Source organism: Camellia sinensis, chromosome 5 (genome assembly GCF_055761805.1).
Source record: "Camellia sinensis isolate YWXY chromosome 5, ASM5576180v1, whole genome shotgun sequence".
NCBI classification, from domain to species: domain Eukaryota; kingdom Viridiplantae; phylum Streptophyta; class Magnoliopsida; order Ericales; family Theaceae; genus Camellia; species Camellia sinensis.
In genome coordinates this window covers 168,966,121-168,980,248 of record NC_138965.1, presented here as the reverse complement: position 1 = coordinate 168,980,248, position 14,128 = coordinate 168,966,121, and the positions used below count along the sequence as shown (strand labels likewise).

Below are 14,128 nucleotides of genomic sequence, written 5' to 3'. Positions count from 1 at the left end.
GAAAAAGGAGTAGCACCCAAAAATAAGATGAGACCTAATTGGGAAAGTGAGAAATCAAAGGAACCAAACAAGCCCTTAATAAATTATGTGGATGTCATAATCAGGGGAAAGACTTTATGGTAAGGGAGAGGGGACAGCATGAATCTTGAAATAGGCACTAGCTGACCCCATGCAAGATATGATTAAACAAAGAGGGAATATCACTAACTTTTAGTCCCAATGTACAATCATATCCCCCTGAATACTACCATAGCTCCCACATCACACACACACATATGATGAGAGTGTTATGGTATGGACTCCACTAAATAAAGATTACTTGCTATTTAGATTAGAAGACGCTTCTTGATGAAAATCAAGGTGGTGATGATCTTGACATGATCACAAGTTCATGACCACAAATCTAGTTCATCTATCTTTTGAAACACCAGAATATGAAGTAAATAATTGACTAGTGATGTGTGTTTGAGGTAGGCATTGTCAACCTTGTGTGCACAATCTAGTCATTCATAATCCACATTCTCAAGTAAATTTCCTTAATTGAAGTGCTTTAGTCTCTTTGTTCTGTTTGGTTCATGAGAATAAAGTGAAATAAAATAATATTCATTCTTATGCTTGGTTCACTAACAAAATGATGAAAAATATATTACGAATAGAATTATCATTTCCCATTGTAAGAGAATAATTATTCCATAGGAAGGCCAAAGAATAACCATTTCATTTTATTCCAGCAAATCAATCACTACATTAGTGTTCCGTTTTGTTTACTTGAATGAAAGTGGAATGTAATGATCATTTTTTAAACTTAATATGTAATGATCAATCTCTTATAATAGTAAATAATATTTCATTTGTAATATATTTTTCAACATCATTTTTTAGTGAACAAAATGTAAGAATAAATATTATGATGAAAATATCATTTAATTTTATATTCATTTCTGTGATCCAAACACTACGCAAAAATGATGAATTTTAAGACACAGGCATGGTTAAAAATTTGTACATAAAAGATGAGGGCCATGCATTGTGAAAAACATCCAATCAAGCCAGGCAAATGCATAGATGATTAAAAATCAAAGGCAATTCCCTACAAGTACAACACATCATCATATCATTTACTGCATATAATTATATCATAACAAAAACAAAAAAACATGTTTACATATGTATTATATATATATATATATATTCAAAATGCATAAAAGCAAATAGAAAAGACATTTGGTAAGTCACCAGAGGGTGGGAATGGCCGGGGGGGTTGAGAATCGAGGGGGAGGAAATAGAGATTAAAATTTTAATTCTCAAAACAACCGAAAACACTTTCTTGTTCCTCACATTTTGAAAATTTTAGAAACTGTAGTAATTTTTTTGGTAACAAAAACACTTGCCAAAAGTATTTTTCGTTGGGGTTTATCACTTTTTGGAAATAAAAATAGTTGCCAAAAGTAATTTTCTTTCAATTTTCAAGGGAAAAAAAAAACAAAAACAAAAACAAAACTCATCAAACATGCCAAAGCAATTTGTGCTGAGAAATAGTTCCGACCAAACAAATAGGAAGTGAGAGCAAGTGTGATGCAGAACTCATCATGACATTGACAGTGCACACAAACTGCTCTAAACTATATTATTTTGACAGCTTCATGAACAAAAGTCTCAGTAACAAAGGCCAGGTGGATCGTCTCTCATATTAAATTAGGGTTTGCAAATTTTCCAAAACCTTGAAAAATAACCCATCAACCAAGGAAACTTTTGACATTATGATCTCAACTTGTTGCTTTAGAATTGCAAAATTTCATAACAACCTAAGTCCACACAAGTACACTAACAAATTGGTTATGGTCAAAAAAATATAAAAAAAATAAAAAACAATCAAAACCCATGTAGTTTTCTCACTAAACAAAGTCTTAAGTTCCTCACAACAAGATAACCTCCACATGTCCATTTACAAAACCATATAATAATAACAATAAAGTCTGTTTAAGGGTGTGTTAGTTTTCACTTAGCCTCCTGTAATATGAGAGACTAATCTTTTCAAGCTATGTGCTATGTGCTACGTGCAGTTCAAACATTTGGTTTGGGTGTCGCTTCTCTGAAGTTGTGTGGACCGTTAGGATCGTGTTTGAGCGTCATTGCAATATCTATTTTTTGGGTATAAACTAACCCCTTACCCTACCCTAATAAATAAATAAATAATAATAATGATAATAAGTCATTCTCTTCAAACAGAGAAAAATATATACAAATGTCTCACCAACTACCATCTTTTCCCTTTTTTCTTTTCTTATGGCCCTTCCTATGGATTGCTTGTTCTCACATAAAGAAAAATCATATGAAATGATGCAATCACCACATAAAGATTTTCAGTTTTCCTGCCTTAATCAAGTAGATCACCTTTGACAATAACTCAATGGACAACATAAATGTGTTGCTAAATACTATATTTTACAAGCTAGGGCCCTTCTCGAAGAGTAGTTCCATATGTATTTTAACTGTACATTCAGATTTACTGTAAGGAACCTTTTATGATGAGTTTGTGTGCAGCATGATTGACCTTTTACTTCGGACTCAATGCCGAGGCCATTAGGCCAAAGTTAGACCGAGGGATTTATTAATATTTGAATTTCAATGAGCAAGTGTTACCGTGTAGTTGAGTGTCAGAGTCGAGAGGTTCTTAGCTTGTAATCCATATTTGTGCATAGTTGATTTTGATCCCCTTTACTCTATGAGCATAGGCATATTACCGAATCACGTATATCTTGTATTCTGTATATTTATTTATTTTTTGTTCCTTAGTTTTTGTTTTGTAGATTAGAACCATTTGGTTTTTGCATAACATTAACAACATTCTATCCAAGCAAATGGATATATAGTTTGTGAATGAATTTTTCCCAAGTATTGATGCATCAATTAACTTTTTTTTTTTTTTTTTTTTGCCCCACTAATTGGACAATAGGGTCTTGAGAAAGATCAAATGCCTTGTGAAGACAAGGACTGAAGCTTTGTTGTTGGTTGTATATAGCAAAGATAAGTAGATAGTGGAATCCAACAAAAAGCCTGCAGGGCCAAGAAAGGATCCCACTTTGCATGGTGGGTCCCTATAAACATTGATCATCATGAATTATTGGAATTTAGCTGTAGCTAGGGGGACTGAATCTCTCTCACCTCATGTACCAGCACATGTGTATTCAAAAACAAGTTCCGAATGTTTTTGAGGTCACAGGTTCCACATCCAACTTAGATAACCATGGAAACCAAGATCACACAACTTGCCAACCATTCACAGGCACCATCACAGTGTTTTTATTTATTTATTATTCTTTTGTTATCACGAAAGTCAATCATTAGTTATTAAATTAGTTGCTGAGGGGAAGTTGAACTCCCAACCTCTCCATTGTTGCCTCCACACTACTAGGCCACAAGGCCATGGGCGGCACTATTACAATGTTACTGTTAGAGATGATTGTACAATTCCTGCTTGGAGGGTTGTCATTACGGAATATTGGAGGGTTGTCATTACGGAATATCGCACGGAACTTGATATACACTGTTGGGTTTATTTCCTAACAATTAAAGTTCTTGAGATAATCGATAACATAGTGTCAACACTGAGGTTGGTAGGGATTTTAAGTTTCTTGTGTCCATTTCCTGACAGGTTAAGTTTTTCTCATTTCTTAAACGTTTAGAACAATTGGTGACTTAATAGTCTAAATATGATTCTAAAAGACAAGAAATAAATTTGAATTGCAAAGAAATTATGAAAATTGTGAAATGTTATTAAGAATTACCTCCTCCAAGGGAGGTTTACATATCTAAAAACAAAAATTTCTAAACAAAAGTTCAACTAAAACAATTTTTTTTCTAAAATAGAAAGAAAGCAAATATGAAAGCCAAACGATGAAATTTAGTCGAAATCCAAGTGCACAATGAGTGATTTTCAGTTCATTGACAACTAAATTTGAATCCCAACTTGCCCTACCTCAATATATAGCTTAGCATCAGTAGTTTTGACTCAGCCTCTCTTTTCCAACCTCTTTGTGGACTTGCTCCAGTTGTTCCAAGAACTCTTCGACTACTTACTCAATGTCAATAGTTTAAAATATGAATTTATGCTTTCATGCCACTTCATGAAATAATTGACTTGAACTATTGTCCTTTAAGATTGCGTTAAACATGCCATTAATTAAGCTTATAATTGGCTAGATAATTATTGTATATCAATCATAAACAAGAAAGCAAGCGTGTGGGTTGATTGGATGCATGAACTTCCACATACAATAGTTTGAATGAAGGGACATCTCTAACACACAATGTCAAAAAAGCAATTAATGTAAAATTAAAAATTAATGAATGAAAACAGTCACCCCAGATAGATCATCTTGAAATATACCATATAGTTGCAAAAGAAAATCTACAACAAAGCCAGTTGATAACTTATGATTGATTTAGAGTAGAAGAAAAAGAGACAACAACTATTTTAGTTTTGTTTTCCAACTTTTTCATGGAGCCTAGGGTTAATGTATATATGTACACATACGGAGATGGCTTCTCTCTAGTTTACTGGGCGGATTGGAGTGGACCCGGATCCGTGAACCTATCACAGTCTAATTAAAATTATTCGATTAGTACATTTGGTAGTAAGCCCTATATGCAGATCATTCATAAAAATAAAAAATACAAAAAAAATCAGATTTATCCAATAATCATAATCACATGATTTCATCATGTCTTAAAAGAAAAATTTAATCGTGGATTTTCGAAATCATCTTTGTTTAACTTTCAAACTCATATACAATTTTTGAGTTTTATGTTTTTCATCTTCGTTTCATGTTTTATGTTTTATTTATTATTATTATTATTATTTTTTTGCTCCTAAATATTTTACTTTTCAAAAAAAAAATAAGAAAAACATTCAAAATAGCTTTAAGAAATTAAACCAAACAATCTATCTTAGGTACAAATGTGATGAAATTATATAGTTACAAGTTAATTTAATTTATTTTTTATGAATGATTGACAGAACTTACAAAATAAATATATTGAATTATCAAAACCTACATCCATCAACTCTGACTATGTGGATTGGAGAGATGCTTGGCCATATATATATATATATATATACTGTTAATTTCAAGATATATTCAGCAGTCTACACTTTGTGCTTGATTCTTACATCAATAAAGTTTCGTTTTGCCGATCAAAAATTTATTTATTTATTATATTTTTTCAATGACAAATCCAAATCTCTAATTCACAAATAAGCAACAGAAAAATATATATCATATCACTTTCTTTGTCTTCTTCTTTTTATTTTATTTTAATAACCGAGAACCTTTTTATTTTATTTAATAACCGAGAACCGATCCTAGGCATCACCTTTTGCACTTATCGTATAAGTGCAAACTCGGAATATATGCAAACCACCCACTAGCCTCATATATTGGGTAAAGTAAGACATCAGAATTTGAACCTAAGAACTCCTCAATAGAACTTAAGTGACTTACCATTAAAGCAGAAACTATCACATTTAGAGACCAAAACTCAGGTGCACATTCCCTTCAGATGGCCCTTACTATGGCTTTTCAAAAATTAAAACCAAGGAAAAAGCAATTTTCTCCCTAAAATTGCTTAAAAAAAGTGTCAACATACCAAGATGAAGTTAGCCACCAGAGTTTAGATTATTTGTTGGAATCTTTTAGCACAAAAAACGATTGCCTAATAAGACTATTTGGATTTTGAATTTTTATAAAAATTTGTAAAGACAAGAAAATGAAAATATATATATAGGTATTCGTTCATATTTTTCTTTCTTCTTTTCATTTTCCAAATCTCTTCTTAAATCTAAGATTCAAACACAATTTAAGGGTTCTCAAAATCAAGCTTCCCATAATGTGATCCACAATAGAGTCTACATACATTGGGAGACTTCGAGTCTGAGATCTTTTTTAAGAAGAGCTTCCTGGCCCAAAAAACATGGTGGGATTTGACTATGTTGCATTTATATTACTTACCTAAAAGCATTTGTCAACTTATCATTTGCTCAGAGGGGCATATTACAATTCAAAAAGCCTTATAACATGATGAAACCACCAAAACAATTGAGAAGAGCAGGACGGATACGGGTACGGATATGATTATTGGTATGATACAAGTGTGTCGATATGATAAAATTTTTTTAAAAAAGGTACAGGTACGTCTTTTTATGCTTATAAAAAAATATTTATTTTAAATTTAGAGTAATGCAAAAATTAATTAAATGGTTTAATTTGTTAAGGTCTAACTTACAATTAACATTTAATGTCAAAAGTAAAATCAAAATTAAATGTTAATATATTAAATAACTTACAAATCATAGTTTAATTTTAACAAAACAAAAAACAAAAAAGAAATCTAGTGAAAAGAGTTCTATCTCTGTAGTAGAAGGAAATATTATTTTAACTGAGGTACAGTACGACTTGAGTATATATTAGATATATTTGGATTTGTCAAAAATTAAGAAGAAAAATTTTAGGTACGTGTTTTGTGTACCCAGTACGTATGCAGAAGTACCATACGAGGTACCATATATCGGTCCCAGTACGGGTACGACATGTTTTTTGAAGTACCCATGCTTCATAGAGAGCAACTTGTAGTGGCAATGAAAAAAGAGAGATGTTACAAGTGAGGGAGTGAAAAAAGAAAAAGGAGAAAGGGGGAAAACAAAAAGCAATATGTTGAACATGAAAATCAAAAAGCAACATGTTGAACATGAAAATTGAAAATGACATGAGAATAATATGCAAGGAGAATAATATGCAAGAGGAATAATGTTTGCCTCTATTGCCTTCTTCCTTCTTCCTCACATGCAAAATCATCATAAATGATTGGCATATTAAATGGAAGAATACAATAAGAAGATAAAAAAAAGCTACGGATACATAATCAATCAATGGACAAACATAAAATAAGTTTGCTTTGCGTATTTGGTAATTAGTTTTTTGCTGCTATATTGCATGGAGCATTAAAGCTTCGTCTAGAAACAGACTATTTTAATAACTTTTTGACTTTTTAAGAATAGATATACAGAAAAATAAATAGAGTGATGTGACAACTTATTGTAACTTTTTGATTTTTACCTAAAATATATAGTTGACAAACGAGGATAGTAATCAAGATAGCTAGAGTTACATGCTTATTCACATATGCTTACAATACCTAAAGGATGTCGTAACTTAAGACCCTATTTGATTAGCAAAATTAACAATGAGAGGATTAACAATTCATAAAGTTAGTGCAATGTTGGTTATCTAGATGGATTATCGGGATATATTCCCCTCTTGTCCACGTTTGTTTCACAATAGATATGAAAATATATATTCCCAGCTATATATTTTCTTTGCATTATTAGTCGTAAGGTAAGATTAAAAAATTTACCAATTTTGTCAGATAGAATATCCATCAAAATCTAATCCGGACAACAAAAGTTGCAACTAAACACAGAAATATGAGTCCCATAGATTTAAAATCCCAATCCGCCCAATCAAACAAACCCTAAAGAAATATGTTGTCCATAATGTCAAACCCAATCGAAACTAAACAATACTAGAAAAAGGGTAGCAATTAGCAAATTATAAATGATTTCATCCCTAAAAGTAAATATTTGGTTTCAAAAACAAAAACCACCACCAAAAAAAAAAAAAAAAAAAAAAACCTGACAGGCATTGGGGGTTAATGGGGTGGATATTAATTCCTCATCCCCATTCTCCTATAATAATTTTTCCCCATTCTCCATTCTCCATTACCCATGAGTACTACCCTCCCCACCTCCTAATGGGTTTGGATTTTCCCCAACCCAACTTGACCCCCTCTTTTTTTTTTTTTTTCACAATCAAAGTTAAATATACATTCAATCTAATTTTATTTTATTTGACTCAACAACAAAATCAAATATATATTAATTAATTAAAAATTTTGTTTTAAAGTAATTAAATATATAATTTGAGACAATCAAATAAGTTTATAATAATTAAAAAAAAAAGTGACAAAAGGTGGAAGATTAAAAATAAAAATATAAATTATAATAAATTATCTCTATCTCCTACTCATGGCCAGAAATTGTTTGACTGCAGTTTCTCAAAAACCAAACACTCTGAACTAATTAATCAAAAACTCATGAGCTAAAAATTCAAATTCATTAATTCATATACACCACACATGTGATTCCTAATTCATTAATTGCACACTACGATTACACATTTCAAATTCATAAATTGAAGAACAGAACAATGATATTAAATCGATGTATTCTCGGTGCTTTTGGCACCAAGGTCCAAGCAACTCGTCAAACACAGTCTCGAACGCGAAGGTCTTCCTCACTGGAGTTCCTCTGCTCCCGACGCAGTTGATTCCATCTCCACTCTCAACGACGGTCCTGATCTTGATTTTGGAACCTTCGGTGAAAAACCAAGGACCTCCTTCTCCACTACCAAACAGCTCTGGATTCCGACGCCCCCGATCACTAGAGTTTGTCGCCGGCAGTGAGTGCCACCGCCGTGGCTGTGCCGTTGACCAGAACTCGGTCCGAGCGTATTATGGACTCTCCTTCGGTTTGATCCATTCGCATCAAACGGTTTTCTATTTGTTTTTTGTTTTTTGTTTTTTTTTTTTTTTTTTTTGATGAATGAGAAGAGAACCTAATTCTAAACCCAGCATATGGGGAAATTGGTGGGTATCCTTCCCCTACCCATATCCTACGAATATTTAAGAAACTCCATTTAATTAATCCAACGGATAAAAAAAAGGATAAAATCCATATATTTGGATCAGATATCCATGGATATCCATAGGGTAGGATCTCTATTGCCATCCCTAGATTCAATAAGGTTCTCGTTGCTTGTCAGGCTTACAAAAATGAGAGCATGAATACACTAATCTAAATAACTCGTGGCCACTGAAAATTGAATATAAACACAACACAAATATTTATTATATGAATGACAAAAATGATATTAATAGGTCGTAAATTGTTTCACACCTTGGCGGCAACTTTCAGTAGCTCTTCCCATATGGTTAATTTGTCTCTGGGTTTGTTTTTCAAACTTCCAAGTCTTCTCTCTTCAGTGTCGATCTTTTTCCAAGAACTGAATGGAATCACTTTGACATTCCTCCGATCTAACAATCGGAGCAGTCCCTCTCTGCCTGGCTTTGGCAAGCTTGGTGCAGATGCTAATACTCCTTTCTCAAGGTCCTCAGATATGCTCATGATCTGTGACCACTTCAGTCAATTAGAGAGCAGGTAGCTGGTAATCACTACAGATAACCCTAATATATGTTGTTTTAGTTTTACTCTTACACTCCACTTGTTTTGGCATAAAATGTTTCCCGTAGAAGATATTTTCCTATGTTTAGTTGCATCCGAGAAGGAAACTAATATAGTATTTGTATTAATGGTGGTGGCGAAAAAATAGTGGACGTGGACATGGACATCGTGGGGGTGTGGTGGTGGTGGTGGTGGTGGTGGGATGGTGGACGTGGTGGTTGTGGGGTGGTGACGATGGTAATGCGAAAACGTTTTCCACTTTTTTAAAGTACAAAATATTTTGTGCCTAAATAAACTTGTTATCCATTGACTTTCGTATTAAATTATACTAAACATCAAAAAATGCAAAAAACATTTTGTGCCCAAACAAACAGAACGTTATTTCTAGCAAGATGCTTCATGCATAAAGGATGATGGATAGACAATGTTTTCTTGACCGTATACAAAATGTTACTTACTGTTTCCTCGGCACAATAAAGGTTGGTAGCAATGATCCCCGTTGGTCCCCTTTTCAACCACCCACATACATAGACGCCCTCTAGTTGTGTATGATCTCCTGAAGAGTTGATTAACACACGACCTCCAACATTTAGAACTATTCCTGTAAAACAAGTCAAGCACGAAAAGGGGAAACATGAGGTTTTGCAACCTTGAGAGGCCTGTGTATGTATACTAACAAGAAACTTTCTAATCACATGAAAAGGTTCGGACTTGCCACACTGATCTGAATGGGGAAAAAGCATGAGACAAAATAATAACTCCTCAGTATTGTCATTAGATATTTAATTAAGTGTGTAGGGAGGAGCACTGTTACACGGATTCTTCTATTCCGCTCAAGGTACTTGAGTTGACACACTAACACTACAAGAAATAACACCTTTGCCGACCAAAAAATTGGTCGCTAAAAGTCCATTTTTAGTCCGTAAAAGTTATCCGCGACCAATTTTTTTGGTCGCTACTTTGGTTGCCAATTGAGGGTCGGCAAAAGTAATTCGCGACCAAAATTTTTGTTGGTCGGGAAAAGTTGGATTTGCCGACTAAATTTTTGGTTGCTAAATATATTATTACTGTGACTAATCCATTTTGTCGGTAAAACATTTTGGTAGCAAAAAGTGATATTTTCCCGACCAAATATCTTAGTCGCCAATTGTCACATTTCACGACCAAACTAATTAGTCGCCAAAAGTCAAGGAATCGCCGACTAACAATTTAGTTGCCAAAAGGTAAGGAATTGTTGACCAATGATTTTAGTCGCAAAAGTGTAGAATTTGCCGACCAATTTTTTAGTCGCCAAATCTCATTCTTTTTTTTTTTTCTTTTTTTTTTTTTTAGAACAATCAATTTTTATTTATAAACATTCAATTCAATATTGAACAAAATTCATTCAACCCAACCACAATTAAGGAACAATAACATTTAAAAAAGAAAAGCTTAAGAACAATAATTAACAAATTTCTTTTCTTGTAATTTTACTAAATCATCAAACAATAATTGAATTCCATTTAAAATAAAGATGAAAATATGTAATCGTAGTGCAACACAAGGCATATTCAAGTCAAATTGAATTTAGTAAGCATATTTTCTCAAAAGCTACATCCTCTTTGAAGTCCAACATGACACAAAACTTGAAGCCTTTCACCTTCTTTAATGATTTAACATATCAACTTGCTTGGCAACTAATCCAAACTAACATATGAGCTTAAAATTGAATTTCTCAAAGACCTTCCTAAACTCCTCATCCAAATGACCATCAAATTCAGCCTTTTCTGGTACATACTCAACTTCAACTTGCTCGATAACCAATTAGTACCAAAACAAACAAAAACACAAGTTAAGATCAATGAATCAAAATGATCATTTAAAATAAAATAAAAAAGAACAGATCAGTTTAAGATCCAGTACTATCATTACCTGTTTTTGTAAATGGAAAATATTACATGAAGAATTTTCTACAACAGACTGCAAACAAGTTGACATCAACCTCTAATCTGTTTTCACGACCAAAATAGCAACACTCACCATATTCATCTATCACAACATGCCTACAAGCATCCACAAGATCTTCTTGACTTCTCCACTGTACTCGATAGTTTTGCATTTTTTCCCAGCTATCATGGAGTTCCCACCTTAATGACAACACTGAAATTGACAAGAAATGGAAAAATTGTCTAGAAGCTTTAATGGCATTGAACTTTTTTTGTTCAAAATAAAAAATTAACACCCAAGTCCTATGTTATGCTTGATATGCTATATGAAATACATTAACACCCAAGTCCTTGTAACTGATGCCGAGACACAAATAAGATTAATTAACTTGACAGTCAGCCAAAAAGCCCAAGCAAAGATATTGGCCCCAGCAACTATCATAACCTGCCCCCAAGCAGAAATTATCTTATAGGTCAGACCTATAGGATCCGCAAACATACGGCCAAGTGGTAGGCAAACTTACCAGATAATTATCCTGCCCCAAGTAATGTCACGGCTTCAAAATGGTACCAAAGTGTCAACTATGACTTTAACATCTAAATATGGGACTAAGTAACCAAATCTTTTTCTCTAAAATAGCAATCTACTTTCGATGCATGTAGAGAAATTTATTCCCCTCTCCTTGCTTTTCTGCAAGGAAATTCCAGTGAAATATAAAAAATAAGGCATTGAAAATGAGGCTCCAAAGAGGCCCACGTTACAAACATTGATTCTAGTAAGAGCTCAGGAGGATGTAAACCAATATGACATGTCACCTAATCAACCAAAGAACCAATTTATCTGATGCATTTCAGGAAAAAAAAAAAAAAAAAACCCTCTTCTGATCAGTAGTCAAGATTATAATCCCCAAACAAACACATCCAACTAATGGTGTAGTAGTGTGTAATGTGTAAAAGCTATCAAGGTTATGTGCAAGTGCAAGCACATGGAAGCTTAAGAAATGTAAAATATTCAATCCACAGATAGCAGCAACAGAAGTTTAAGAAAGCCAAATTGTTTCCACAATATGTCACCTTCGGACTACAGACTCTGTAATATGTCTTCTATTATTAGTAAAAAAAACCCAACTTATGAAATTTTTAACTCATTGGCAGCAAAGGTTGTAAAAAATGAAAAAAAAAAGTTTCGTAGGCAATTTTATGGACACACCCACTCCCACACCCACCCTATCTTCTGAGCAAATACTATTAAGCCATCCAATGATATTAGGAAATAAGTCTCTCCTTGTCATCTTGTTCAACAAGGACCAGGACCAAATGTTCCGCCACTGACAGCCATGATAAAATACTCCCTGGGCATGCTACCAACTGAGGCATGGGTTGACAAATGATTTGCTAAAGCCCTCTCCCTGGGCATGCTTCCAGTAAATTCTTAACTATGTACGAATAATTTTGCGCCTTTGATCTCATATTAAGAAGAAGGAAACAGAGACACGAGTCTATGGATACATATATGCAATAGAGAAAAACTTACCTTACAATGTGAAGGAAGATCAAGTCAATACGACGGAGAGATTGAGGGAGAACCAGAGCAGATCAGCGATGAATTGTTCGTCATCGCGTCATTGTTCGTCGACTTCTTCCTAATCCATGCCAATCCCGAAATTGAATCAATATCTCAATCAAAACAAGACAATCATTAGCTCAATCAATGCAAAGGCAATTCTGCAGAGCTAGGGCATGAACCCTTCAAATTCAAAATTTACGAAAAATTAAAATCAAATACAAATGTCAATCAGACCAAAAACGAAAATCAAATACAAAATCAGATCAGATCAAAAATGAAAATCAGATTCGGACCTTAGATTGAGAGGGCACCGCTTGTGCGATAGAGATAGAGATGGCACACCTTCTGAGACATAGCTCTCGAGAGAAAAAGCTCCCGAAAGAGAAGTCGTCTGCGATAGCGTCATCATCCATCTTCAACGCAATGTGAAAGGCGGGGATAGCCATAGAATTTCAGAGCTCGGCGAGAAAGATTGAGAGCGAGAGCTAGGGCTTTTGTTTATTTTTATATTTATTTTTAAATTTGATGGAGTATGACATACTGTGCTATTCAAGTTTGAAGTCACTAATGTGATTCAACAGGGCTTGATGTTGGTGTACACAATGCTGCTTTGTCACTCTAAAAATAAGTTTGTGATTGTAATATTGAACATAGAAAATACGTAAATGATCTCTTTCCAAACATCAATCGGTTTTAGATGGGATAATATATAGAACTTGAAAGTGATTTGAGAGTCCAGTTGTTATCATGAGAGTCTCATTACGAGGGAGAGATTTTTTTTATGATATTAATGTCATACTTACCGTCTCCTTTTAGAATGATGGTAGAATAAGTAAGAGTTAATTACCTAAAAGTTTAATTTATAAATATTTATGATAGTTTAGGTTTTATCTAAAAAAATTTAAACTAATAAGCTATATTTAGTAAAATTGATAATATTATCAGTTTTTCTTAATTGAAAAGGTCATGGCCGATAATGGATTGTCATGAATTTCTGTTTCACCATTTTTACCTAACATCTATATAATAAGTCACAAAGGTTTTTGAAAAATGTATCAAAATGTATGTGAGATACATTTTGATCCAATGGCTAAGATTAATCCCAAGTATTTATGAATGGTTTAGATCAATGGTTTATATCAAAATGTATCAAAGGTTTCCCGCCCAACACATTTCTGTGTCTGCCCCATACCCTCTGTCTCCCCCATACCCTCTGTCTTCTTCCCATACTGCTGCAGAGTTGAGGAGCAGATAGTGAGGTGTGTATTGAGAGAAGCAGACTGTCTTCTTACCCTCTGTCTTCTTACCCATACTCCCCCATACCCTCTGTCTTCTTCC

The 14,128-nt window shown here is 33.5% G+C and overlaps 1 protein-coding gene across 2 annotated transcripts in view; it reads right to left on the bottom strand.

Moving 5' to 3' along the window:
- Positions 1-8,770: 8,770 nt before the first annotated feature.
- Positions 8,771-14,128, bottom strand: part of LOC114310815 (NADPH:adrenodoxin oxidoreductase, mitochondrial-like) — a 36,309-nt gene continuing 30,951 nt past the window's right edge. For both annotated transcript variants that reach the window (XM_082870382.1, XM_082870381.1), the window contains 2 exons: positions 9,757-9,899; positions 8,771-9,244 (listed from right to left, as the gene is read on the bottom strand). In XM_082870382.1, the coding sequence (XP_082726508.1) occupies positions 9,008-9,244; positions 9,757-9,899 (380 nt within the window). In that variant the 3' untranslated portion in view covers positions 8,771-9,007. The remainder of the gene's footprint in view (positions 9,245-9,756; positions 9,900-14,128) is intronic.